General features: G+C 30.7%; 1 protein-coding gene across 1 annotated transcript; it reads right to left on the minus strand.

Moving 5' to 3' along the window:
- Positions 1-9994: 9994 nt before the first annotated feature.
- Positions 9995-13923, minus strand: LOC122524552 (cytochrome P450 4g15-like). Its single transcript, XM_043646864.1, has 9 exons — positions 13848-13923; positions 13674-13780; positions 13475-13565; positions 11511-11580; positions 11292-11418; positions 10751-10819; positions 10485-10659; positions 10209-10231; positions 9995-10121 (listed from the first exon to the last, which is right to left on the minus strand). Exons 1-8 carry the CDS (start codon positions 13921-13923, stop codon positions 10209-10211), a joined length of 738 nt encoding a protein of 245 aa, XP_043502799.1. The 3' UTR covers positions 9995-10121.
- Between the last annotated feature and the right edge of the window lie 1961 nt (positions 13924-15884).

A 15884-nucleotide genomic window follows, 5' to 3' on the forward strand; every position in this document is an offset into this window, starting at 1 on the left:
ATGCTATACGAGTGTATGTACTACAAAAGATGAGATAAAATAAAAAAATAAATGTAATCAATGTGTCTCAAGCGAAAAAGTAAACTCCCATTATTTCTTGATTATCGCAATCGACAATATCGAAAAGAAATTTTCAATATTATCTGGCCTGCGCGGGTAATAAATATATAAATTTGTGTGAAAGATGTTAGGAGCGTAATATTCGCTTCATTCCGGCAAAACTCTGAAAAAACGCTGATGTTTCTCTGACGCAAACTCGATGCAATCTTGAAAAAGCGCTGATGTGCGATTAGATGTAAATTTTTCTAGCACATTAATTTATCATATCAATAAGATAGGAATTCTTCGTTCAATAGTTAGTAAATACGGACGTGCTTATCTACCGCTCCCGAAAATATAAGGATTTAAATAATAAATACGTTGAGATACACAGTATAACATAAGTTAGGTTTACATGGCAACTTCAAGGGTAAAGTGACCAGTGTTGTAGCGAGGTAACACTGTACCCACGCGTGTAACCGCATGTTTAATCCTATGGCAAAGAAACCTTGACCATGAAAATTAATAACATTCCACCTCTTAAAATAGTTAATAAGGAGAGCAGGTAAATTATTAGAATAAAAGCTAATATCGAAATAGGTCAACCATCGATGGAAACAAAACAATCCTCTAAACTTGCTCGTACAGAAATGAGAATAATCAAAATAGATAATAGAAACTCGTGTATGGAAAGTGATATGGATACAGACTCCGAAGATTCGCAAATCTAGATTCCCGCTTACAGAGTTCAAAAAAGCGCAAGATGGTGAACCAAAAAACAGTAATAATAACTCTTCCGCATTATTACCTACAAAATGGCTTCAAAACATACCATAAGCAACTCTTATGATCTACTCGTCCAGTCAACAAAACCAAAAAATACTACCGAAAAATTGGAAGGTAAAAATGCAGTAAAACCACCACCAATATAAATTGACGCGGAAATCATCGACCCTCTGCTCGAGTTATTGAATGAGACAGCTGAACAAAATAGCTATGTAATAAAACAACTTATAGAGAACAAAGTTAAAGTTCAAACTACTCCATCAGATATGATCAGAAAGGTAATAAATGGACTAAGAACTTAAAACTTGGATACCACAAGTATCAAGAAAAAAACGAGAAGAGCTATAAATCGTAATTGAAGGACTTCATTCCAAGTCAAATACAGTTAAAATAACAAATGAATTACACAAACTTGGTCACAAGGTAAGATGATAAATAATATATCAAAATTCAATACCAAACAGCCGCTACCTTTATTTTTTATCGAACAGGCTCCTCAGAATAATAAAAAAAACATATACGACATTAATACCCTGCTTAATACAATAATTAAAGTCGAACCACCTAAACTAAAAGAGAAATACGTCAATGCAGACGATGCCAAGCTTATGGAAACACAAAAAATTATTGCAACAGAAATCCTGCCTGTTTAAAATGTGCAAAAAAACATTTAACAACACTCTGTTCTCAAGAGGGCAAAATCGAAAACGTCATATGTGTAAACTGCAACGGTAATCACCCAGCAAATTATAAGGATGTCAGACGAAAAAACTACTACAACAAAAATTGTTTTCAACGTTAAGAAAAAAAGTATTGGTAAAACCTATTCTAGACGATACTTACAAGGAAATTCCTTACTATAAACAAAACGAAAATGCACAACAGAGATAAAGTACCTATATATGAACACACTGAATCAAGAAGAAGCTACGCTAAAGTGACCAAACGAGCACACACACATAAAAAAGACTTTAACACTGATGAAACATCAAATATTAAAGAATTATTAAAGCAATCAATTAAAACTACCGAAATCAAAACACTCACGATAATAGAGTAAAATTCTCTCTTCATACAACAAACGCAACAAATTACCACAATGCTATACGCCCGAACGTTCTTAGAAGTTTCATTTACATCATTCAGCGCCTGGCGACAGGCAATACTTTCGTATTTTTGTGTAATAAGTGGCAATCGACTAATAGAAGCTTTTAAAAGAAATTACCGTGCGCATTCGATACATTTTTTCAAAATTTATGAACGTTTATGAATATCTATGATTCCTCTATTTGTAAAACAATAGTCTTGTTGGAGCTCTCTTTAGGGAGGAGATACAGTTAGAGGAGTGAAATTTGTAATAATTGTTTTTTTATAATAATTAAGTTTGCTTTATAAAACTGATTACACAGAGTTTTTATATTATGATTCAACTTAACTTCTACAATATTTCAAAAAAAAAAAATTAATTATTTATATAAAAATATCGCCATCTTTGTTAGACTCCGTTTCGCAAGGAGTGCTTTGCGGTGACCATCAGAACATCTTACTGGATCATCAAAAAAAAAAAGAAAATATAAATTATTAGTTTTATAATAAATCTAGTTCTTTTTTAAAGGTCTTTTTTTTGAAAATTAATTAAATGACGGTTTTTGTTATTGTTTTCGATTTTCGGCAGAAAAATTGAGTCTATTGTAAAAATAAATTGAAGTTTTTCACCTAAATGAAAATCCTTCGATGAAGAATCAGTTTTTAGTGCTATTAATAAAGAGTCAAAATTTCATTAAAATCCATCGAGTTGTTATTGAATTATAGTGGTCACCAACTTGACAAACATAATTTGGAGAAAAAGGCATTTAAAGATTTTTGATGTGGATACGGTATTATTTTCGTAACATTTGGCGCTATATGGATGAAGCTAAACTTTTTTATCTATTTTGATCCGCTGAATTCAAATTTCACCATTTTTTGTCGAAAAGTGAAGTATTCAATTCTTTATAGCCGATTGTTTAAACAAGTTTTCAAAAAGTTATAGTTTATCGAGATGAATTATTTTCTTTTCATATTTTGGACAATTGCACAACGAAAGTATTCTATAAAAAATCTTGCTAAAGCTTATAGTTTTTGAATCATAAATTTTTGAAAATTTCTAGAAAAGTTTTCCTATCTTACACTTAATTTATGTACTTATAGAAATACTAATTAAATAATTACTTACATTATTATATACAAGAAATGTTATCGTTAATACAATCATCACGTGATATTACAATTTTAAATCTCGAACCACGTGTGCTTACTGTCTGAAATTTCACATCCACATTACACTATTTTCCTATTACAAGATTCGAAATGGTCGTAATACAGAAACAAAGTTTATTATTTTATATTCAACTCAACTATCTTCAGGTACATCATCTTCTATGTCACATTTTAATTTTTTAGCTAATGAACTTGTAACACTTTCCTCACTTTCGCTGTTTTCGAATTGAAAACACTTGCCTTTTAACAGTACGCGATTTAAGAAGATTAATAGATCTCTGAAGTTTTCCTTCGTTACGATTCATAATAAAATAATCGAATAAGTTTTTGAACACAAATATAGTGATACATAACAAGATTATACAGTCAATTAATTCGTTTCTTTATTTTCAGCTTCCGATGTTCTTTTTTGTTGTTTCCACAAGACTATTCATAAAATATAATAGGCGTATCGAAAACGGTTGCTTGCTCCTTCTGTCCGCTACCAATCAATTGTAGAATGTCTCGGCAACTATTCATCGGATTACCTTCAAATTTTCAGAGAATATTTTCGAAATATCATACTCTTCAAGAAAATGCAAAAAAAATCAAATCCATTTTTTGAAAATCCTGACTGTATCTCACCCCTTAAAGTGTCCGAATAGTCCACGTCCAAAACAATCTTTATCTTTCTTCTGTTCAGCTTGAATAATACTAGTTTTTATTCTTTCCGCTGTCATTATTTATATTTCGACTTTCCCTACATGCTTATTTTATTTTTACAAATTCACAATTATTGTCATTTTCTCGTAGTGCATCTACCAGATCTCCGATATAACTTATCGAGTCAGGTAATGTTCTCAACATATACTTTAATGTTTCTCGTTCATCAATTTTATTCCACTTGCATTCTTTAATTCATTAATCGCTTTTTTCGAATTCTGTGATAAATTAACTGGAGTCCTTAAAATCTTTCAACTTCATTCTATCTATGATAGTTTATTTCTTACACATATTTGTAGAGCCGATAATTCCTTGAAGTATAGATCGTCCAATTTTTTCATAATTTCCAAAGCCATATTTTTTTCACTCACAAGCTCTAATTGATCATTTGAAATACTACAATAAATATAGTTCATTGTTTTCAGATCTTGTTCCGGTCTGCTTGTTGTTCGTTTCCTCTTTTTCCTCTTGTTGCAGACTCGTCGCATTTTTTCTATTTTAAAAACAATAATATCCTCTTCTTTCAAATACTATAATTTTTACCACCAAATAGTTGAATTTTGATGCCATCGTTGTTGGCCATTTCGTTTGTGTCTATTTTTAAACCATTTTTCTTATCTTCCAACTTTGTTTCTTCTTTCTGTTGCTTAATTCGATAGTGTGCAGTACTTTAACACCGAATCCACTCGAAAGTTGCATAAATATTCAATTATTTCTTCTTTTGGAACTGTGTACACCCAACCGGGACCTTTTCATTTTAAATACTAATATTTTTTTACAACACCCATTGATAAGCTTTCCTAGATGCTTACTTGAGTTTCTTTTAAATCATAGTTTTTTGTAACCACGGATCTCTTCTTTTTCAACCATGCTCTGCTACCATGTTAAGGAAGGGTATCGTCATATTTAATTCTTCGTTGACGTCACAAACACTCGTTGTAAGAACAATACAAAATTAGAACGCCCCGCTGATCCTTCTTGTCACTGATATAAGTTACCGTCCAAGTGGGAAATGACGAGATTCATCGAAAGAAAAAAAATGAATATATTTCCTACATTGCCGGGTTTCTTGTGGTGTTGTCAATAATGTCTAGGCATTCTGTAGAATGCAGGCATTTTGTCGTTTACCGGTAACATATATATACATATAGATTTAAATGATTAATTTACAAATCCTTCGAAAACTATGAAAACGAAAATAAAATAATCACAAATAATGAATGCTCGTTATTATCTTTTACTGTTCTTGAAAAATAGATTTTCTGGTATGGTCTGGATCGGAGTGGGAAATTTATTAAATAGTATTAGAATTAAAAAAAATATTTTGTGAGAAATTGTCAAATGTGCCGACAGATGTCTCATAAATCTCGCAAGTTTCTTTTACTTCGATAGGTATAAAGTTAGAAATTTTGATTCCGTCAATTGGGTAGGCTGCTCGGTTCTCACCGCGCAGTTAGACGCAACCCTGACGCAACCCTTATTGGAATTGGAAAATGATGATTTCTTCACCATGTCACTTTCCTCTATGGATCTGTTGGGTTTAATTGTTTTCGTACAGTTTAAAAAGCGAAACAATGTATGTCAGGGAGCCTACCCCCATTTTAAATTTTCAACTAAAACATAAATAACTCTCTAAAGGAATTGACTGTTATTAAATTGCTGCAAGGTTTTCCTTACCGTCGCATATGTTTATATTTTCTCCGGCGTTACAGTCTTCTCTGGTGAATTGGATTTAGCTAAGAGTGAAGGAGAAAAGTAAAATTAAAATAGTTATTAACACTCGTGATTGTTGAAGCCAAATGAAAGTACAATACTTTATGAGGCTCGTCATGGAAAAGCCATGCGGTATAAAAACCCTAATTGTTATTCGTCTGCTCGTCAATAATGGTCAACCGCGGACAACGCATGTGGCCTCTACACCTACTTCTCGTACATCCTGATGGATATTCCGGGAATATAACAAGATTGATGGTATCTCACCAATAGGTTCGGGTTAGGAACGTCGGGCGGTGGTACAAACGCAACCACTTCCTCATTTCTTCTCTCCTCCTTCGTTTACCATCTTTATGGTAAACCCTTTGGTACGATGATCCAAGTATATGGGATATACTTGTCCTTACAATAATTCGCTCACTGGTTGTCTCTGATATATCGTTGTAGGCGTCCTGCGGAAGAATAGAACGAGAGTTTTTTGATAATGGGCCCAACAGGGCGCACGTACTCGAGGTCCGAGTGGTGGGGGTACGAATGTTAGCACTTAATAACTCTCTATGACACTAGAGTGCGCATTATGAATACAAGATAATAGTTTACGATTGCTTCCGATCGTACAATATCGCTTGCTTTCCGTAAGGAGAAGTAAAACACTTTTTATGATAGTAATGTTGTTGCAAATTCCCCAAAATAAAACTAAAAATTCCTGACCGATAATAACATAGAAAAATGTGATGTAGATTTATCAGATCAAATGATAGCATATTCTACACACGTAGAAAAACCATCAAGTGTATGTATTATAAAATTAGCTTTAATGTTATTATTGAATACATCAATTTCAAACGCGACGATACTCTATAATCTAGTAACGAAAACGAAAATCAAGATATCAGAATTTGGAATGCATTCTGGCACTAAAATTTTGCAGGAAACGTCATACAAAAATGTTAAACTATTTAACATCAAAAATTGCTAAAAATCAGACCTAAAAAATATAATCACCTACTGTCGTTCAGATTGCATTGAAGAGTCACATTTATGTTTAAAATGTTATAACACAGTGCACCGTCCGTTACAAGATTTGTTCTAATATTTTATTTAATAATGTTCTAATAAAAATTTTTAAGTTTTCTATATGTCGGAATCTTTCCGAAGTTTTGTATGTTAAACGGTAACACAAGAACAAGATAAGCGAAGTATCTTGTTATACGTGCAGAATAAATTTTTTTTCAAGAATTGTATTAAATGTTAATTAATTACATTATTATGTTAAGTGCTGTGTAGCAATACTCCCCCACTCGCTATATTTCCCTATTTCCCACTCTGCTCGCGCTTCTTCCGCTCCTCTTTAAAACATCCTATAACGAAATTAATTCGTACTGCGTTATACGAAAATCGCTTTATAGAAAACTCAGTGTTAACTTACTGTTTTCGATCGTGTTACCTAAAACTTAAATGTAATGGATTTGCATTTTAAGAAAAGAATAAGAATAGTAGGAAAAAGAAAGGAGAAAAAGAAAAGGGTTTATGTGTAAGAAAAACAGGGTAGAGAGGGTTTCTAAAAAAAGTCTGGTTCTCTCAACTTTTCCTTCCCATCCTCTTTTTCTTTTCCTTCTTTTTCTTTTTCCTTCTTATAATTGAATATTCAAATGATCATTTCGATTTCTTCCCGTCGAATTTATTTGCAATTTTATTCAATTACCTTGTTTACAGCTGTTTTTTTTTTAGTAATTAAAATATTTTTTATCTATATTTTTTGATTTAAAATAAATTCATGCAAATATTAAGAATAGTTAAATTAAAACAAATAAATTAATAAATTATTATGAAGGATCTATTAATATTGTAATCGGACAATTCCGAAAATTTCTGAATAATTTTCAGACTAACTCTACAACTAATTATTATTGTAAGTAGTATTTCTAGTACTAATTAGTAGTAATTAAGAGTAAGAGATTGATTGTGTATTCTAGATAATTGTAAGAAGCTCGCGAGCATTCGGAGAGATATACTTTCGGGATATCGAATAATAGAGAAAAGTGGTGACGGATAAATCAATAAGAAAAGATTCTCTTTCTTTCACACAAACCACCTTTCATTCCTCTTTCTACATTTGTACGTGGGCTCATTGCAGTAACGTTACGTCTATGGTCACGGCGGGACGCAAGAGAAGTCGTGCATCACCGTTGATTTATAAAGTAACGGGTGGAAGAAGAGGTGGAACGTCCGAAAGAGGCCGTTGACGAGGACTTGATGCGGGTCTTTTACAGGTGTCAATTTTTCCGATCGTTGACGTCAAACGAAATCTTGTTTCTTACGCTGCATCATCTCTCGATTATAATTGCAATAATAGAAATCTAAAAGTGACAGGGATGGAGGGTTTATAGAGAAAAAGGGGGATAGAAGATAAGAAATAAGAAAGAGATAGAAAATGATAAGGATGCCTATAGAAAAAAGAACCCTCGTTGAAACGTGTCCGCGCATATTTTCATCAAAGCGTCAGTAACATGTTGCATATTCGTTTGCTCATATGACATTTTCTCAAGATGCTTATGGAAAATAATAAGATAATGACACACACACAGAATATATATATATAAATTAAAAAAGGAAAAGAAAAGATTTCACAAATAGAGATTTCAGACGGAGGCTGAATCTTTCCTTGAGTATTCTTTTCCTTTGGGTTCTTTCTAACAGTTTCTAGTTCCTCCTTCGTTTATTTAAGATCACCATCTTGTGTTATATATGTAGCCTCGATAAAACAGCTCGTGACGAGTCGTTCATTAGCAATTTGCTTTCTCGTTGCGGAGTCGAAGGGTAACATCATTTTCATAATCTTCTTCTTGTCTTTCTCCCTTTTTTTATCGCGAGTTCTCTTCTGCATGGAAACAAGTAAAGGAAGAAAAAAAAGAGAAACAGACGCAGTGAAGGAAAGAAGAGTAGCAAAAACTAGTTCCGATGCAAAAGAGCATCAGCACAGATAGCAGCAGCAATAGCATTTGAAACTCTTGGATGATTCTTCGTAATTTGACATATTTCTTAAGTTCTTTATTTTCTAGCGAACGTATGCCTTTCTCATTTTTTTCGTTGCTCAACGAGTACGAAAAATAATTTTAAAAACGTACTCACGCGTTACCGTTTTTCAATTTCCAAACCCTTTTTCTTATGACAGAATCTTCTCGCATCGGAGGTTTATAGCAATCTCTGCTGCAATCTGGAAAGTATTACCTGTTTCTCTTTTAATTTTTTTACGACAAAAAAAAGAAGACGAAAAGAAGGTAGAGAAAATGCCCTTTCTAAAAATAATTTGTCTTTCTCGACGTTTGCTGTCCTTGCTCTGTAAAAAAGACCAATAGAAACTGTAGCAGAAAAAATGAAAAAAGAATTTAGAAGAAACGGACATAGTCTCGTACCTTTGTTGGGAAGGTAGATCCTATTACCGTAATACTTCACGCATGTTTTTCATCCGCGAGGTATCGGCAGCCAACGTATGTGGGTTCAAAAAATTGGCTGTACGGTTTCGTCTTTCACGCCCCTGACGTCATTAGTGTGAACACACGAACTACCTCCTTACGCCACCAATCGAATTTTCTGGTTGGTGTACGATGATCAACGTTCAACCGACAATGGCACAGACTGAGCTTCCTGATTTGAATTTTTCGGATTGGAATTCGAGAACAAATCTTTACTAAAATATTCGATTCGTTATTCTGAGTGAAAAAAAATAGAATGTCCGCAGATCGATTTTGTATACAAAATTTCGAGTCACTAAATATATTATTTTTATGACAAAATCTAATGTAATATAATATTTCAATTTTTAGACTTTGCTTTTCCAAATTTTGTCGATTTTCTAATCCTTAGTGAGATAGATAAAAATTTAGTTTCTTTTCAGAAAAGTAATAATAAAAATTTGTAAACGATGTTATACGACTTAGAACATGAGACCGGGTAGAATACTTCATTATTTCTTCGCTTCCTATTCAAATTCACTCGTCGTTTTATTCTTTTTAATCTTTCCGATAAATACATTAAAGCGAGCAACATGATATACTATCTTGCATTGTTAAGGATACGATTAACGATACGCTTAATATAAACCGGAAACCAATAAAACTCATTGTTGTGTATCCTACGCAAGCGAGTGAGTGAGACATCTGGACCGTCTATCTCGAGCCGTGTCGACACGTATCGAGATATATCGGCAAATAAATTGTACTTATTAGTACTGACTGGGCTCAAACAATATATTTTAATTTATTTTTACCTTCCTCATACCTCATAAATAAACAATTCCAATCATCAACCGATAAGTGCATTTTCAACGACAAGAAAACCACCGGAGTACCGATACAAGGCGTCGGTAGTTCAACATTAATTAAAATTGATTTATTTTTAAAAAGTTTAAAAAAAAATTGTTTTCTTTAACAAAGTATTGACAAAAAAAGATAATTATTATCTTTTGTTAAATTTCAATAATATAGGTGCCGCTGGTTTCAGTGTAAGGCCGACTTTAATCGGAATATTTTCAATTGATATTGGATTGTCGATTTGAACAATAAATTTTCTTAATACAGTAGCGACTATTGTCTTCATTTCGTTCATTGCAAATGTCTGACCTGTAATAGCGATATTAAATATATTTGTATTTTGTAGAATAATAGTTTGGAATAATATTTCAAGAATCTTTAAAAATGTGCTATTACCTATGCAATCTCTTTTTCCAGTGCTGAATGGTAAGAAATATTTGGGATTATAGTTGTTTTGTAAAAACCGATCAGGGTTAAATGTTAAAGGTTGTTTCCAATATTTTTCCATACGAAAGTATGTAAATATTGAGAAAAGTACAGAACTATTTTTTGGTATTGTCACATTCTCGTCCACTTCATAAAATAAATATATACATATTATTACTGAATAAAACAGTGATATGAATGGTAAAAAACTATATACGAATAGTCTTGGAGTATGTGTAAGAATACCTTCTATATCTTCGGAAATTTTTCGTCCAATAAAAGCGGCAGGAGGAAAGAGACGTAATGTCTCTCTGATAACTCGTTCCAAATATTTCATTTCTTTAATATCTTCAAGTGTAATAAGAATATCTTCCGGATCGCTTGAGCCGTACATTTGGTACAACTCTTCGTATATTTGTTGCTGCAATCAGAAATGAGAAAAACATAATACAAGGTTAGTATGACAATATATATAATTTTTTATGTAGTATTCAAGTGCCATCTGTACATACTTGAACTTCCGGAAATGTAGCAACCATTAAAAATAGAAAAGCAAGTGTTTCAGCAGTAGTGGTGCTTCCCTAAAAAAAGTAACACAAATTATTATTTAACATTAATTAATAAAATAAAATTGAATTTTATCTAGAATGAACTCAACTTACTGCAAAAATAATTGTTTTAATCTCATCACGAATATCTTTCTCCGAGTATTCTTTTGTTTCGTAAAATGATTTGAATAATAGGTCAAAAATATATTTGTGTTTTTTCCTTTATCTAAAATAATAATAATATATTATTTAGGATTCTTATTAAAAAATTCTTATATCGATAAATTCATTAAAAATAGCATATTTTTTAAAAATAATTATTCTTACTTGCATCTAACTCTTGCAATTCTTCAGTAACTCTATTCTCTTCCATCGATTCTTTTTTTTTTTTTATAATCTTGACGAATGAATGTTATACTTATTAGTAGGATATAATTTTGTTTAGAAATTGATTATTTAGGTAAATTAAGACAATTTCAAATAGGATAGATCTTTTTATTTATACCTCGCTCGTGATTTTATCAATGTGTAAAGTCAGTTCCTTTAGTCTTTTTCCTAAATATGAATTGTAAAATATAATATCTGGATGTAACCAGAATTGGAAAGCTCTTTTCATAATTATATCCATCGTTCTGAAGAAAAATAAAAGTCAATTAAAGAACAAATACAGAATAACTTTGCATTATATTATAAATATTAAAACTTTCTATTTATTTTATATTACTCTGATATATATTCATCAAGTTTACATTCCGGATTATTCTGCAAATCAAGATCACAGCTTAGAAAGCTATCTGTCAGTACAAAAAGAAAACATATTTTAATTAACTCACTAATATTTATACAAATATTTGAAGCATTTAAGAATTTCAAAACCTTACCAAATATTATATCCAAAGTACATAAATGTACATAATGTAGGGTATCTACATTTTTTCCGTTAGTACTATCTAAAATTGTAGCTAGTCTGTTTGAATTTTTTATTATCGAATCCATATAGGTTGAAAGAATTCCTTTTTTGAATACTGGATTTAAAATTTTTCGATGAATTTTCCATTTTAATGCTTCAAATAAAAGAATATTTCTTACTTAAATTTGTAAAATGTTTCTTTTTTATATGGACCGTTTATTTTCAAGGTAGTGGATGTCCAATTTCTATTGTTTCGAGAAAATCAAAGGTTTTCATATTAGGCAATTCAAAAATATTCATTAATTATGTAGGAGACGGTAAGCGTCGCCGTCTTATTTTTTGGGTCTGCCGACACAAAGACGCTATATATCTAATATCGGTTAGATTTTAAGTAACCTGATACAACGGACGAAATAAAGGACGGTGTGAATGCGACGAATGAATGCACGGGCGAAAAAGAGTAGTGAGTGTTGAGCGTTGTAAGAGAGAGGATCTGCGTTTTGTAATAACGATTAGAAATTGTAATAAAACTGTTTTTCCCATTAAAAATCCTACAATTATGTTAAGTCTTGCTTTGTATTTATTATTTTTTTAGAATACGTAGCTTGAATATATAAATTTTTTTTAGGCTAATTAAACTAAAGCAATGTATATTTAGGGGCTACAAATAAACTTAAACCACTTTCAGAATTAGTCAATTGTTAAAATCGTTTAATTTTAATTTTGAAAAATCAAATATTACTTTAAAAAGAATATGAATTTAAATATCACTTTAAAATGTCAATATCAAAAAATTAAATCGAAATAGTATTTTTTATTTTGAACGTTATTTATATTGTTAAATTAAAAAAGATATTAGTTGTATTTACTTTTGCTCTTCATGTAGCAGTGTTTATAAATATTCCTGATCAACACGAGGTATATAGTGTAATGACTATTTGAAATTCTAATATTTGTTTTAAGTAATTGGTAATTTCGTAAGTCATCGTTATACAAAGGTACCATGGAGATTTTTTCAAATTTTGACGGTTTTCCCGGAAATATAGATGATAAATTAAAAATTTTTAATTCTGCGTCCTCCATCGCCGTTTTATATAAAATAGTATATAATGCGCTTTTGCGCAACTTTATCAAACATTTTGAGACTAATTTACCTTTCCTTTATCAATATTTTTGTTATCTATTTTATTGTTGCGTTGTGCAAGTTTTTTGTTGAAACGAAAATTTCTCGTTTCATTCCAAATAAATTTAATTTACTATGTTGTATACATTACTTTTAATATCATAACAATCCTGTGGTCTGTACCAGAAATTATTTTTTCTTTTTATTTTTCCTTTTTTTTTTTTGAATCTATGAAAATTGGACCTATACCACTTTCATAATCAACGGTTACGTAATTGCTTTTTCCGCTTAACTTTAAATTGAACAAGACATCGGCATTTTCTAAGAAAGCAAGTATTAACAAGTTATAAATAAAATGTTAACACTAATTTAAGCATAAATTACGTGATATCTCTTTTTTTTTTAAATAGTCTTACACCATTTTCAAAATAAACGATCCATGTATTCATTAATTAAAAAATAAGAAACGAGAAATCCCTTTTATACGTATATATATTTGTGATTATGTAAACATTATAATGCTCAAATAACAAAATAAATAATACCTTCAACAGCACTCCTTTCTAACTTATACTTAGTAAAAACTTTATTGTAGTTTTATTTAGATAAATTATTTACTTTAATTAAATACGTTATATATGAACCGATAACTTACCTGGTGCAGTTAATAATCCGTCACCCAACACAGATTTAATGAAGTCATAGATCTGATTTTTCTCATAACTGTAAGAACTTTTTAATAGAATCTAAACAGATAACAAAAAATTTACCAGAAATTAAAACCAAATAATAAAAGAAATTTGAATTTGTAAAAACGTATTATAAGAAGTGTCACTAAATTTTATGAATCTTACTCTCATATGTTTAGGATCATCAACCATTATTGTTAGTTGTGAGCCTATCCAAAATCGCTGCGGTGATGGATAATTAGTAGAAACTTTTATCAAGGTATTAGTAATATCTAAAAATAAATTAATTAAAACCGTTTGTAAAAATGTATGTGTTATAAATGTAGAATACAAATGTACCTTCAATACTACCAAAAAACAAATTCAAATTTCCGATTATAGGATAAGCTTTAGGTCCCGAGAATCTTTTGACCATGTTATATTCACGGAATTTATTTAATAAATATTCTATTATGTAGAATAATACAATTAATATTGCTGTTGAAACAATAACTGTAGTAATATATTCCATATTAAATTGAATGAATTAAAAAAATTATAAGAATAGTTAAATTTGTTTAAGAAAAATACTAAACCAACACTTGTAAGTTAGAAACTGCTATTTTGTTAACACTATGCGAAAAATTCTAGTATCATTGGCGTCTTAACATAAACTAAAAAGGAATTAACAAGCAAGCAGTCTCTTTTAAAATGTTCTAGATTTTACTCAGCCCTGTTTCAAGAACATCTACTACATGCATAGATAAAGTGAGATAAATAACTGATTTATATCAAATCCTTTATTCTGTCCGTATGAATAATACTTTTTTGCATAGTTGCAATTTATCTGTGTAATTTTGAAAATAAGAAGAAATAAATCAATGTTATATTCGTGGTTTCTTCCTAAAGAAATCTTTTTTTTTCTCTACCTTCTGCTTGACTTTGCATTATGCTAATAGATAAATGTAACATAAATTATTGGTTCGTTGTCGGATTGAAATGATTTTATTTTGTATTACTGTATAAATATATGTGCTAGTTTTAATTATTTAAGAATAAATACTCAGTTTTTCCTATTTGCAGAAATGTTAAATTAATGTTTTAGAAACATTTATATTTATTTCCTAGTCTTTGTCTTGTCCTGTTTTTTGTGTATTTTTATTACGTTTTTTAATATCTCATCTGTTAATAATTTATAACAAATAAGCTTGGAAATTATCGCATGAAATGTTTCTATTTCTTGCCTAGACAAACCAAATTTATTAGTAGTTTGATATTTTTCTGACGTTTTTTTCGTGTTAGTTTTCTTATATTTCGGGTCAAGATTTGTTTCCTGGAAACAGTGATTACACATTATTTCTCATACGTACAATAAAGTTTCAATCTTAACCTGCTCAATTCTAACTAAACTGCTATCGATTCTTTGTTATGGTTCTTTTAGATGATACATTATACTTTTTCATTATAATAGGAAAAATCTGAAATTCTTTTGTTTACGATTATTTTAATGCAAATCAGTAGTAAATATTTATTATTCTCCTCTATTGTATTTTTTAATAATTCATATTGACATCATATTTTAAATAAGGACTTTAAAAATTTGTTTAATAGTTTGTTTAGAAATTTGAATGAATGTTTAGGACGGTGTTAAGGATCGTGGTAAGATCACAGTCAAGTGTTCGGCGTGGCGTGAATTAGGACGAGAATTGCGGCTTCACAGTCAAAATACACTGACATGAGTGCACGATTAAAGAGACCGATGAGTGTGTTGAATGAGTTGACAAGAGTTACGACACTGATTTTACTTATCGCGATGAAACTCAAATGGAATCCGATCTTTTTGCACGTGGTTTCGGCACGTCCACGTGTTGAGCAGAGTGTAAATGGTGATGCACTGAATGAGTCTAATGCAAGTTGCGCACCAATTCAAAAATTTGCACAAATGAGAGTTCAAAGTATAGAGCGAATTAGTTAAGAGAGCACTACAAAATTCGTTGAAAAAGAACTGATATTACCAAAATACGAAAAGCGTGTAATAGCGTTTGAGAAATTGACAAAACTATAATATCAGTCGATCTTTCGACGTGGCATGATTCCAATCGTTTTGATGGCTATGCGCAGGTGCGCATGTTTGTGTAGTGGGGGTAATCGTATTTGTATAAAATGAGACTTTATACTTTCACTCCAAAAATGTTATAGCTTCTAAAATAACGAATCCAATGTGTGGCAAAATGGTGCCACTTCAATTCAAGTCACTTTAACCTTAAAACTGTGAAATGTTCTCTCTTACATAAGAAAAAATATTTTGCTTCAATGAATGTCTTACACGTTGATTTGCATTTGTCCTTTCATTTGCCGTTCATCCAGCACATACTGTAATTACTGACAAACATTTAA

The sequence above is a fragment of the Polistes fuscatus genome, unplaced genomic scaffold (genome assembly GCF_010416935.1).
Source record: "Polistes fuscatus isolate 324 unplaced genomic scaffold, CU_Pfus_HIC Scaffold78, whole genome shotgun sequence".
Taxonomy (NCBI): Eukaryota; Metazoa; Arthropoda; class Insecta; order Hymenoptera; family Vespidae; genus Polistes; species Polistes fuscatus.